We start from the raw sequence: 14,080 nt of genomic DNA on the forward strand, positions 1-14,080 counted from the left end.
GACAAAATTTTATCAAGGTGAGGTACAGCTACCCGCTATCGATTAGATATCTGACTGCATCCGTCCTTATTTAAGGCTGATTATTTGAGAGAATTACTGGTTTTTGCTAATTTATATGAATTTCGATTGATTGTATGCGAAAAGGATATGTTTTACCGGATATTTTATCGTATTTTTATGATATTTGTCAAGTGTGTTGAAACAGTTCGCATAGTGTAGTTCTTTTACATGATGTGTTTGTACTTTATAACTTTATGTCTGCAAGTTTAGTACTTATAAGATAATATATGCGGATTGTCTATGTGCTCTTGCACAATCTCTGCGATTTACGTTACGATTTCGTCTTTTAATGCTTGATGATGAGGGCTATCTAATCCTAGATAGTAAAAATTAGAATTTATTTGAGGACAGCATAGTAAAGTATCCTTTTGAAAATTTTATGTCTAGGTAGAAAAGAGAAACATGGCCCCCTCTCGTAAAGGTAAAGTTCAAAAGGAAGAGAATGTCCAACTTGGCCCTCAGGTACTGTACTTTCGCAGCCTTCGTATGCTATTATGTAAACGTCGTTTTGTAACAGAAATTTTAAAATTTTACTGATGTACGCGTATGTATTCATATATAAATATTATACATTGTTCAATTACAATCCCTCTCAGTGAAGAGAAATAGTTTATGCTTTCAGTCTGCGTTAGTTGAGAGACATAGAGAAAAGGTGCTACTTTTACCTCTATTTGCTTTTATTTGCCAAGTTCCGTGCTTAAATTTTGCAACTCTGATTTACATGATATGCGTTTCTGTGTAGTGGTTCATGAACAAAAAACATATTTAACGGCTATTTTAATAATATAATTCTGAAGTAAATGGCTACACTGGTATTGTGCTAGTTATTGGTGGCCAAAAAATAGGACGATGCTGCAATCATCAAAAATTTGATTAGTAGCGATGTTAACGTGATATTATACAATTTACTTCAATTGGCAACAAGAGTTGCGATTAACTTTACGAATTTTACTGATCGGTGCTTACTGACATTGTTCTCTTTTCTGATCTATCTGTAAAATATTACTTACTACAAGCCGAAGTAATTATAAATAATTATTACAATTTTAGGTTCCTGAAGGAGAAAACGTATTTGGAGTTGCACATATATTTGCCTCGTTTAATGACACCTTCGTCCATGTTACAGACTTGTCAGGAAGGTAATTTGATTATGTGTTAATATCGTCTATTGGTGTATTGGTTTGTTACATTTCATTGACTGAAGTATACTTACTTCAGGGAAACGATATCTCGGGTAACAGGAGGTATGAAGGTCAAGGCAGATCGAGATGAGGTAAATATACAGTAAAGTATGTTACAATGAACGCCGAAATAGGTACTCGTACTCAAGCATTTTTATTGATTAATTATTACTGAATTGTTCGAAGGAATTTATAAAGTGGATGAGTACAAGCATTAATAAAGTTTTATTTTCAATAGGCATCGCCTTATGCAGCTATGTTGGCTGCACAGGATGTTGCTGCCAAATGTAAGGAAGTAGGTGTGACTGCCCTTCATATTAAACTTAGAGCACCTGGAGGCAATAAGTAAGTTAGCATAGTAATCCGTTAATCTGACTGCAGCATATAGATATTTATAATAGCAAATAGAAATATGTATAAATTGTTCCATCTGTGGTCTAGGTCAAAGACTCCTGGACCAGGAGCTCAATCTGCTTTGCGAGCTCTTGCTAGATCAGGAATGAAGATTGGACGGATTGGTACTGCCATTTATGGCATATTCTTTATTTTTTGTAAATATTCCTATTAATTTTAATATTTTATTGATTTATAGAGGATGTAACTCCTATTCCGTCAGATAGTACGAGGAGGAAAGGTGGTCGGCGAGGTCGTCGTCTCTAATGTAGTAATTTCTGTAAAGTAATAACACAGTATTATTTGCAATAAAGACGATGAAACTATTTCAATGATAACTACTGGCAATTGATTCTGAGTTCTTGCTATGCTCATGTACTAATTACTGTAATTTGGGATATGGATGTTTTTGATGAAATTTTAGTATAAATTCAGCAAAGAAACTTGATACAAGGCTTTGATTAGATACAACTAGTCCCCTTTACCGCTTCGCAGGGATTAATTTTATTATATCTATATGTATATTTCGTGTTACTATTAGGTATTTCAAATATTATTTGGGTATATTTATCGTACAGGTTTAGCGTAGTATTAGTACATTTATTTGTTATTTTTGATATATAAAATACTATAGTTACATCATGAAATTTTACGATCTTTTGAACGTAGAAATCGCTGTTTGGCAAGTATTTGTACCATTTGAGATATTTAGTGATCAGCTGGTTGTCAAGTACAAGTTTAATCATAAAGCACATTTTCAGAAATTTAAAAGGAAATTTACTGTTTTATTGCATGGAGTATGTCTAATATGGTATAATACTGTATGATTGTAAGGAACTTACTGCTGTTCTAGCTAAAGTACATTTATTATTAATACTTGTCAAAGAACAGACCAATCATTTTCTTATATTGTTGCAAAACATTTTAAGTACCATACAGAATTGAGTCATGTTTTTATAGTGAAATTGCTGCTGGTACAGTAATTACCAATTCCATGAGTCTTGGAACTTAGCAAGAGCAATCAGGCTTTCTGGTTGATGTGCCAATTTGATTTTATTCTCGTTTTGCTGAGGCATTATATCGCGTCAGTAAAAACGTGTAACAGGCGTCGCATACGCGAACTGGCTTCGCAGACGATGGTAGCGGCATATTATTATCAGAACAATTTCCACAAAAAACTCCACCACAGTGACGGCAATGGTGCTGTGATTGAAGATACATCTAATTTAGAAAATAGATTTCGGCCCTGTGCTTTTCTAACGTTTAGGCTTACCTTTCTCCTTGAAACACTAAAGGATTTTTTACATTGCTGACAATCAGAGATTGCTTTATCGTCAATCCAGACGCTTTCCTAGACCGCAAATATGGTAGTAATATGCCTCCCGTTAACCTTAATACTGAAGATTATAACATTACAGAGTATTGACTCTTTAAGTACAAAGTGACGTTCGTAATGATTTACACCATGATTTACAAATGCGGAGTATCTCCCTGAAAGTCGCTATTTATCTGTTTGAATGACAAACAGGCATATTTGTACTCTAAGGCATAAAAATAAATTTAGATGCAAATAAAGGACGATTTCCAACTTATCTGTAGACTGTAGTAGCTTTATCCTACAATATATAGTTTCTAATTTATTGAAGATAATGCGAAGGTTACAGCTCGTATTTTAGCTCTAACACTCAGTGAAACGGACTGTAGATCTCGTTGAGAAATACCTCAGTGCTTTGTGCGTATATTGTAATATGATATTCAGTCTAATTGTAGAATTTGACGGTGTCGTTTATAAGTATTATAAGATTTTAATCTCGTGCACAAAATATAATAAATCACAGTATTTGTGACAGAGTTACGCTATTTCATCTGAGAAGCGTACTTCTTAGGCGCTCCTTACCGAAAATGCTTTTGATACTTCTTTATAGTCTGAGGCTTTTAAGTGTGCTCTTAAAAAGAATTTGAAAAGAAAATGCGAATAAGCGATAGCGAAACAAATTTTAAATACGAGTAGTATAAGATGCGCCGCCATAAATACTTACTTGCTTAAATGTTCTCCCATTTCTATTAGGGCCTGGTTTTAATTATGAAGAGTGAATTGGATTGATTTAAATTATATAGTAGCAGATAATCTACTCAAACATTAATCTAGACGTACGTCTGCATTATTTAAAGAATGACGTAATCATAATAATTTCTGCTTTGATTGGTTTTATTACTAAAGAAATCGCGTAAGACCTATCAATATAGTACGGGGTATACTACAATGTATATAATTACGTATTTAAATGCTTATAGAATATCATAGTACAAGTCATATTGTATAGCACTTAATTTTAAATAAACTTAATTTGTTTTGAAAGGCTTTTCTTATAAATAATATGTTAATTATTGCATAATTCATGAAACATTTTTTACGGTCAAGTGATTGTACATACTATAGTATTATCGGCATTAGTCATGGTTACGGCTTAGCTGAATGATTTTATTTGCTGGCTCTACCGTCTAACTACATGAGTGCCTAGTATTCTGATGGCAATATTTAGTATATTTTAAAACGTTTAGCTGAGACTTTGAGAAACAACCGAGAATATAGAGAATTGAATTAAGAGCACTATTTTACATGTTTGCACATCCGTATTGATGATGTTGCTGTAACTGTACTTGTCTGATTATATCAAGATCATTCCTTAGAGGGTGTGAGAATGACATAAGAAAGAAAGAATTACTAAAGAGTGAAATGAATACCTACGGTTCGTGCAATTACAACAGATACTCATGGTTACATATACGTTTTGCTGGTATAATTTTTACCAGTTTACTTACGAGCTCACGCTCTTCGTAATTCTTTTGTAATTCCTTACATTTTTGTTCTAGTTCATTCATTTTCTAATAAGAGTTCGTAATTTTGAAGAAAGTCGGAAATCTGATTAAGAACATAATCGTGGTGACTAATTAAATATCTATGGTATTTGAACCGTTAAAACGCACAGATTTATCTTTGTTTAGTTTCCGTTGACTGTCACGCAGAATTTCGTTTTCTTTCTGCAAATCGGCAAGGGTTGCCTTTTAAATTAAATCCATTTAGATAAATTATTTTTGCAAAAAGCTACTTGAAAAATTTATGAATTTAGCTAATTCAAAGCAAGAAAATATAGATGATTTATATGGAGTGACAGTGAAGCTGTAAACTTTTGTACCACGAATAATTCTGTAGTACACTATACCTGAATATCATTTCTCTCCTGCAACTGCTGAGTTAGTTCTGATTGCAAGCTTGAGCTAACAGATGTAGCAAGCAATAAGTCAATTGCTTCGAATATAAATAGTTTAAAAATTGAATCAATTTTGTAAATTATGCGTAGTATAACCGAACCATTGTTCTTCCATCAGTTGTAGACGAAATTTTAGTTGCTCCGAGGCTTTTGTGTGTTTTTCTAATTCAATACCATTCGCTTCTTTGCTATTAAGAACTTCTGTTTTAGATAATACTACAATGCTAATTACAATAGCTTAAAACGATACGAATGTAATTGTTTACGTTAATCGTAGGTCCCGTATTATACCATCTTTTTCATCACATCTCCTTTGCAGTGTGTCAATCAGATCTAGATTGGACTTGCTCGAGGAATTGGTATCCTGGTAGTAGGTACAAAATTTGTTCTATCTTAAGATCAATAATTAACTAAATGGTTGCGGATTTAAACGTGGTTGTCAATCTTAACTCTACTTTGGAGGGACAGTACTTTCAAAGATATAAATCTTCGTTCTATATATACCTTGCTCTGCCATTCAATTAGCAGTTGCTTAACATCACCGAGCTGTTGTCTCAAAGCGCTTATTGTGTCATCTTTTTCATGGATACTTTGCCATGCTGCTTTTAGAGAAGACTGTACAATAAGCATAGAGTATGGAGATATGACTGATGAAAAGGATAATCATGATAAAGTGACCAGCATGCAGCCCCTCATTAACAATAACAAATCATTTACATTATTATATTCTTAAACCAACGATACGCTATTGCTACTTATCTACAAATACTACGCAAAGCAATATAAAATGCAACATGTACTCAGTCTTATTACACTGGTTTCTTCTTTAGTTTTTAACAGGTCGCGTACTTTTTCTTCTGCTTGCTAAAGCCAAAAGAAATATACTTAAGAGTTTTAAAATAAGTCAAGCACACACTGATCATCGCACTTTTATGGAATTTTAATTAATCGCGTATTGTATTACATTTCGTAATTCCTTTTCATTTTCTACAGACTTTTGCAGTTTCGCGTATAGTTCTTCTAGACTAGTTCTAAAAATAGAACGATTCGGCAATTTAAGATTCTGTTACAGATTTTAAGGATAAGACTAAAGAATCTGCATATACTTTCTTTCATTAGCGGATTTTCTCTCAGCAGCAAGGTCCAATTCATGCTTCTGAAGATAAAGGTGATTAATTTCCGATTAATAGGACTGTTCTCGGAACTACAGAAATACACATTAAATTCATGTGGTAGATATGGAAATGACATCATTAACCGGTTAAATTACCATAGAAGCCTGCTGGAAATCTTTGTTGAGATTTGATATTATATTCTTCAATTTTTCATTTTGTTCTTTCTCACATTGGCCCTTTGCTAAAGCTATGGTTAAATTGTTGCTCATTTGCGTTGTTAACTGATTTGAAGAATCTAGTTTCTTCGTAAGCGTTGTGATAGTTGATCTACAGTACAGGAAAAGAATTGGCATGCATAACAAATCATTCGGAATATTTGCACATCGATAGTAATACTTTACGAAATCTTTCAAGTTTAGCGGTAAGTTTACGTAGTTGAAAAAGCAACAAATAATATTTTCAAATTTATAGCAAAAAATCTATATTAAGCGAACTTTAAATTCCCATTTAATTCTTCTAAGTAACACTTTTGATCAAGAATTGCATCATAGTCGGTGTTTTCCCTATGAGAAGCAATCAACTAAGTAAGGTGTAATGATTTTTGACAAAATAAGGCTCTTTAGTCATTGTATCCGGTAGCATTAATGTGTTTAACAAAGTTTTGGCGATCGATTAATTACATTACAATTGTAGTGTTCGAATTCTAGTTTTACCTGTTATTATCTTCACTACCTTCATATCCTACAGCATTTTCATCTTTGAAATACATGGATAAATTAATAACTAAGGGCTAGAATAATAAAACTTATATCACGGGTTTTGCCAATTTATTGCTGGCATTTCTTAACGGAATCGTAACTATCGATAGCTAAGTTTAACCTGTGTGTCTAAGTTAATGCCTTTCATTGGGATATTAATATCAATTACGTTCAGGCCAATCAATAAGCCAGCAATGACAGAACTTTCTTCATGCATCAGGGTCGCATAGCTTTCATAAAATTCGCTGAATAATTTGCAATCGATATAACACTAAGTAATTTTTATAGAGTATTGAAGAAGAAGCAAGGACAAAAGACATCTGTCTATGATATAAATTTTGAAGGCGCTTATGGCTTACCTTAAGAAATTATCTCTACAATTGATAATTTTTAAGAAGTAAGTTGATAATTTTTTCTGCATTAAAGCAATTCTAAGCCAAGCTCGCCATCGACCTACATTCGATCTGAATATAGGAAATGTTTGGCATACGTGTGTGAAATAGATAGTTTAAAATGATGAGGAACTATTTATAACATCTTTTGTCCGATTCGTCTCGATGATTTTTAAATAATTAAACGTCCACACAGTCGATAACATCAATAAACTTGATACTATAAGACTGTACCGCGTATGATTAGCAAAATCGCAGTATTTGTGTGAATTATACGTTGATTAATTAGTAAAATGCTGCGAAGAATTAAACAGTTGCCTTTGAGCTCTTTCAGTAGCCTCTATAAAAATATCGCTTTTCATGCAGATAAAGGACTTAGTTATATTCCCTATTTATTTATAGCGCTATATCTTCGAATCTCGATAAATCTTTCTGATATCAACATATGTAATAGCGGTGTTTACTGCACGACGATAATATAGTAATAGCGTTTATTTTACATATCTGATACACGATTTTAGGACGAAATTATCATTTAACCCTTAATACAATTAGTAAGTGGCCGATATCAACAAATGGTTATCTAAGTTAAAATAAAGTAACTAATGTTATGGAAAGCTAGCGTTAAGGGCACATAGGGCTGACAATTAACATTAAGCAAACGATACAATCCTAGTTGCATACCTAACACTTGGTAGGCTTCTACAACTACGAATGCTTTGATTTAGTTCTTCATCACAAGCAATCTTACAGTAGGCCTCGATTATATCCCAAGGTTCCTTACGACGACCAAGAATCATTCGTTTACCTTATGTTAATACAGCATGAATTCGAGTAAAATAGCATGGAGTATTATTTATAACAATAAATTACAAAAACTCTTTATGCAGTGTTTAGAAATTCTAGCAAACCTTTCAAGCCGTGTCGCAAAAGTAATTCCAACGCTACAAATAACTCAAGTAGCGGTGGAAAATCAGGGTTCTCCAGGTGTCTGCCTATCCTTAGGGAAGCATCAATAAGTGATTTAATACTTAGTTTAGACAAACTTAATATGTTTCTTCTCTCAATCAATCGAACAGGATCGTCCGGTGTGGCCACCGATAAGTCATGGTCTTCATCATAAATTGGATGAAAATCACTTGCATGAGATGGACTAGACATTTTGAGGATCGGTAATTTGTCTCGTTTGTTATTAACACAAACACAAACACAAACAGTACAGTATGTTGTACAGTACTGTATCATTTTCCCATCTTTCTAATGTACTGTACTGCACGTACAGTACTGTACTGTACTGTACAGTATAGTACTGTACAGTACTGTACACTGTATCAAACGTACAGTACAGTACAGTATCAATCGCTGAAAGTGCGGAGCTCTAAGGACTGTGCATCGTTGGTGTACGGGTGAATAACTATTTCACTATCATTTCAACTTCAATTAATTAAGTACAGTACAGTATCTTCTGCTATACAGTACTCATTTAAAGTCAAGATCTGGTTGGTTCGCATTTCATTTGGTTCGAGTCAGTTTATTCGAGGAAATTTATCCAGATATTCAGGTTCGAGCTAAGTCAAACTACCGATTTGTTTTATTGTAGCACTTTGTTGGCTGTACAGTATACCAAAGACCACTGGTCTGGTACATGCGCGTAAATAGCACTATAATAAATAGATAGATAAATTAAAATTAAAATTATTATTTATCGGTATGCGCCTAAAATCGTATATTACTATACGTACATAGTCGCACACCGCATATTGTAACTACAACAATAGCTTTAAATTTAATTTTTTTTATTGCAATGAATAGTCCACTCTAGATTTAGGCGATGGACGATTATCATGTTCTTGGTATCATAGGGGAGGGCTCGTTCGGTAAAGTCTTTAAAGGACGTAAAAAATACACCGGTCAGGTAAAAATTTACGGTAGTAAATGTAAATGTTATTATTAGGGAATTCCTATCGTTTAATTGTAATTATAATTTAATATACAAGGTGGTCGCAATGAAATTTATTCCTAAGATTGGACGCAGTACTAAGGAACTGATGAATTTACGACGCGAAATAGAGATAATGCGAAATCTATCGCATAACAACATTATTGCCTTACTAGATTCCTTTGAAACGAATAAGGAGGTAATTGATGTTACTGTGGATATATTAAAGATATGGACATTCGTAGATAATAAAATACTACAACAATTATAATTAATTAATTCACAAAATGTACAGGATTCTTTTAATGTTTATTTTAAACTACATTGGAAGTGGGCTGTAATTATGATGTATGCGTACTTTTTTAAGTTTCATGCTGAAGTTCTTAAATGTCTACAGATATGTGTTGTGACAGAATATGCTGATGGTGAGCTCTTTCAAATTCTAGAAGATGATAATCGTCTAATGGAAGATCAGGTTAAATATTTGAAAGTGTCGATTCCTGTGTTACTGTTATGAGTAAAAATTTACAAATTATATGTATACTCTTAATGTATTCAATTCACTGTTCTACCTGACTATTATGTAACGAATAAAATGAAACAGATTCGTACTATCGCTAAGCAGTTGGTATCTGCATTATATTATCTGCATTCCAATCGTATATTGCATCGCGATATCAAACCTCAAAATATTTTACTTTGCAAGAATGGAATCATTAAGCTGTGCGACTTCGGGTTAGAGATATTCGTTTATACGAGTATTTATAATCCAAGTATTTTTATGTTATTACTGATAGTAACTTTTACTAATTCTCACTAATAAATTTTCAGATTCGCTCGTGCTATGAGTATTAATACATTCGTTTTGACGTCCATAAAGGTATGAAATGGTACAATAATTTTCAGTAGGATGATACTGTAGAATGAACGTTTGATATGGTAATACAAAATATACGATATAGGAGTATACTTATTGATCATTTCTACAATTAATCATCATCATAAACAATTCATCGCAATAAAGGGTACACCATTGTATATGTCTCCCGAATTAGTAGAAGAGAAACCGTACGATTATAAGACCGATTTATGGTAATCAGGATGCAATATTGTTGTAAATAAAAATGTGATAAAACTAGGAATGATGAAGCCTAGAATGATCTAATAATCATGCACAGTTTTTACATCACATTGAAGCACTAAACTATTCGATTAAAACATAAATTTATAATTATTTCTATCTTGTTAGGTCATTAGGGTGTATCTTATATGAATTACACAAGGGTGAACCGCCATTTTATACTAACAGTATATTTCAGTTAGTTAGTAAGATTGTGAAGGTAGACTTAAATGCGATGCACAGAATAACTACTGTGTAACAGATTGCAGTCTTAGTCGACTACTTGTTATTTTCCTTTTAAAATGTAATCCATGTGTCAGAATGATCAGCTAGTTAGATACTTCTATATACATTAACTGTTATTACCGATCTTATAAGGATAAGATTCAATTTCCGGATAGGATAAGCCATGAATTAAAAGTAAGTGATGTCTATTGTATCTTAGGGCAGCGATATTGATTGGTTTTAAAAATCTTATCGTTATAAATTGTTATTCTTTGGGTAATACTTTATTTATTAACTATAAAATAGGACTTTTTACAAGGTTTATTGCAGAAAGATGCCGGACTTCGCCTTAAATGGCCAGATTTATTGTGTCATCCATTCTTGCAGTTTGAAAATGGTTAGTTTTTATGTATGCTGTGAAGTCTTAAAACGAAATTATTTGATTGTTGGAGCAGTTCCGTAGTAAAATAATGACATGAAAGAAATTAGCTACTACTTGCTTAAACTTGAATATTACATATAGCCACTACGCGAAAGCTGAACGTCTCAGAATCACAACATAGGAATATTGTGATTTTAAATCTGTAGAGATATGTCGATCTTAAAATCTGTTGTAAGCTATAAGTATAGTGTTTAAATTTTAAAAGGGTGGTAGTCGAATAATTAGCAGCAGAATCATATTCCATCTTTTGAATTGCTATTTCTATCGATTTAATGAGATACTGAGTACAGTATTTATATGGTACTGTACTTGTTGCATAGTACAGTATATCAACTTAAAATTGCCACAGGTTGTAGCATATTTAAACTAAATAATCGTCATTGATTATCAGTGGTATCATCACTCTACGTTCTGTGCTTACACTAAGTTATGTTGCATAAGTAAGGATCTGTTTACGGATACGAATTCACTTATATAATTACAATCCTTAATTCTACGTTGTAATTAGTCTACTGTTTATACAATCTTATAATTATTATACTTTGTCTTTACGGACGATATACGTATAAAAAGCCGTCATTTTTTTTTAATCAATAAAGAGAGGAAAGCTTAGTAATTAGTTTTATGCAAACTTTGAGTAGGTATACGCGTACAATTTCCTGTCTTCTGTGTTAGTTGCACGTAATAGGAACCTTTATTACAGTTATAAGTGCTAACTATAGATATGTACGATAACTGCATGCTTTATTCTACTTAGACTTTGATTTCGAAGAAGTAAAGAGGCAGTGGTCTAGCTTAAGTAGGACTGGCGCAACGGGATCACAGGGACACAAGGTGTTGTAATACCTACTCAATGATGAACTAGTGAAGTGTTTTATTGGAAACTTCTATTGTGTTTTTATTAATTACTTGTTAGCATACGTACATTATGAGTTCATACTGCTTATTTGGTGTGTTATTAACTTATATTGGGCATTTGATATTTAATAAGTAGTATCGGTTACCATTAATTTTTCTTCAGAAACGAGAGACCTTGTCACTTCAACATTTAGTTTCTGGTACACGAGAGGAATTAATATGTCAACGTGTGATTCACGATAGCGTCATCTGGCGAGATTTGAAAAAGCAAGGCGAGTGTTATTCTCAGTTTTTTCGAAATCAGTCAAGTGAGGAACGGTTTGAAAACTTAATGGCGCTCCTTAAAATTTTTAGTAATATTCTTAATAGCTGTTGGTAAGTGAGATGTGCTCCAGGGTTTTCTATCCTAAATTCATTATTCATTTATGATTGTTGCTCATTATGTAATGAAATAGATGAATAACGTTTCTATTTCCTTATGAAGTTCTCAAGAGGACAAAAGAGTGCATATAGAAAACGTTCATTTATTCAAATTTATGACCGATTTGATGGCAGGTGTCATACTGGCACCCCTTCAGCATTCGGTAGGTAAAATTTTTTGCAAGTTATGTATTAAAAGGTTATTTTATACGTAATATACTAATCTTAATGCAGACTGTTTATGTACATGATTCATAGTTGTCTTCAATTTTTATACATGATCTCTGTTTTAAATCGACTTTCGCCATAGAACAACTCCGTAATTAAAGTACTCGAATTGATAATCACAATATGTCGTTCCATTGTATGCGATCAATTGGTCACTGGTTTATCTACCGAAAGTAATAGGTATATAGTAATAAGTGATGGTTAGGTATGGTATTTAATCGTAGACTAACTGCCAGAATTAGATGCGCACGCAATTTAAATAAATATATTACATATCATTTTGTTGCCTAATCTGTATTTCGCTGCTGTATGCTTGGATGGCAACAGGTTAGATTTTTTAGAGACTTTTATTAGCGTTTCCAAGCTTTTGAGGTTAATAAATAGAATTTCTAATCGAAAATTGCTAAATGACTATTTTCAGGTAATGCAGAGCTACTAAAACCCTTTTTAAGTCTTTATATTATAAAAATTGAAAATTATAGCAATCGTAATATAATAATTTTGTTAATGTGATCCAAATACATGCATACTTGTATTTTACAGACTCTTATGAATTTTTGTTCTGGGCTTTGTCTGTGGCCAACATCTCTTGAGAAAGATTTGATCTGTGGGATGCAAGCACTAGCAAATGTAATGACGGATTTGATTTTTTATATTGGGCAATATCCGGCGCCTGAGAGTCTTGAAGGTATAAATATACATTTAGTAAAATGAGGCTTTTGTACCTAGTTATATTAGACATAAAAATTAGTTCGCTTGACAATGATACCATAACTTATACTATCATTAGCAATTGCAGGATTAGCTTTTGCCAGTAAGAGAAGTGAATTACAACTGAAACATAAGGTTCAAGTAGCCTATTTACTTACTCATCATTAATGAAGTTAAGATTTCGTTATGTGTGGGCTTATTAAATATTATACTTCCAGATGTCATCTCTGAGCCGCCTTTTTGATATTATAGCTTTGCTCGATGTTTTATGAAGCTAACAAACTCCAAAAAAATGACAAGGAAATGACAGAATACTTCCTATACCTTATAAATGACTTTCAAGGAGAAATTTTGTTTACAATTCAGGTTATCTAACTATAAATTGGTATTGCTTTCTGAAAGTTGATGAACTTATAATAATCGCCTTTTTACCTTCACGTTTTATGCATTTAAAATTTCATTTTAATGTCGCTGTAGATTCTTTTTTCCTTATGTCAAGTATCTACAACTTTGTCATTGTCGATTGCATCAAGTTCAGGATTAATGGATGCTCTGCTGAGTCTTTTATCGGTAAAAAGCGTGCTTATAGCGTATTAGATTCTATTATGTTCTATTACTTCTATTAGTATTATTCGGTAACTGTAGCTGATACTAATCGAGTAGAAACATCTGTGGTTAGTTAAGTACGGAATATGAAATTTGTGGCGGCAACATCCATACTACTATAACAACCGTAATAAATTTAGTTCGAGAAAGTTTAGGGAAAGATAATTTTAACGAAAATGTTTGTTCTCGTTTGTAGTATAACGAAGCAACAGATGTATTGCAAATGGTTCTTCATCTCTTCTGTTGTGTTATTGTGCAATCGCAACAAATTCCTGAAAGGTAGGTCATTACTCAATAGAATGAAGTTACATAATGGAGTAACACTGTTGTTATAGTTTTCAGGTTAACCTGATTAGTAAA

General features: G+C 32.7%; 3 protein-coding genes across 3 annotated transcripts; 2 read left to right on the forward strand and 1 right to left on the reverse strand.

Annotated features, from left to right (window-relative positions):
* Window positions 1–445: 445 nt before the first annotated feature.
* TRIADDRAFT_36348 (uncharacterized protein) lies at window positions 446–1,968 on the forward strand. The gene is made up of 6 exons (XM_002115003.1): window positions 446–522; window positions 1,111–1,199; window positions 1,279–1,333; window positions 1,480–1,586; window positions 1,683–1,759; window positions 1,834–1,968. The coding sequence occupies exons 1-6, from the start codon at window positions 463–465 to the stop codon at window positions 1,899–1,901; spliced, it is 456 nt and encodes a 151-aa protein (XP_002115039.1). The 5' UTR covers window positions 446–462; the 3' UTR covers window positions 1,902–1,968.
* A 719-nt stretch (window positions 1,969–2,687) lies between these two features.
* On the reverse strand, window positions 2,688–8,332 carry TRIADDRAFT_59144 (uncharacterized protein; the record flags this gene model as incomplete). The annotated part of the gene is made up of 16 exons (XM_002115167.1): window positions 2,688–2,855; window positions 2,908–2,985; window positions 3,532–3,580; window positions 3,674–3,705; window positions 4,458–4,520; window positions 4,623–4,697; window positions 4,859–4,913; window positions 5,008–5,107; window positions 5,198–5,270; window positions 5,411–5,521; window positions 6,177–6,348; window positions 6,735–6,811; window positions 6,901–7,024; window positions 7,139–7,243; window positions 7,856–7,979; window positions 8,083–8,332. The coding sequence occupies 16 exons, from the start codon at window positions 8,330–8,332 to the stop codon at window positions 2,688–2,690; spliced, it is 1,656 nt and encodes a 551-aa protein (XP_002115203.1).
* Window positions 8,333–9,002: 670 nt separating this feature from the next.
* On the forward strand, window positions 9,003–10,857 carry TRIADDRAFT_28806 (uncharacterized protein; the record flags this gene model as incomplete). Its single annotated transcript, XM_002115004.1, has 8 exons — window positions 9,003–9,086; window positions 9,169–9,309; window positions 9,508–9,585; window positions 9,715–9,845; window positions 9,942–9,990; window positions 10,135–10,202; window positions 10,360–10,483; window positions 10,762–10,857. The coding sequence occupies 8 exons, from the start codon at window positions 9,003–9,005 to the stop codon at window positions 10,855–10,857; spliced, it is 771 nt and encodes a 256-aa protein (XP_002115040.1).
* Between the last annotated feature and the right edge of the window lie 3,223 nt (window positions 10,858–14,080).

This window comes from Trichoplax adhaerens, genomic scaffold (assembly GCF_000150275.1).
Source record: "Trichoplax adhaerens TRIADscaffold_9 genomic scaffold, whole genome shotgun sequence".
NCBI classification, from domain to species: Eukaryota; Metazoa; Placozoa; class Uniplacotomia; order Trichoplacea; family Trichoplacidae; genus Trichoplax; species Trichoplax adhaerens.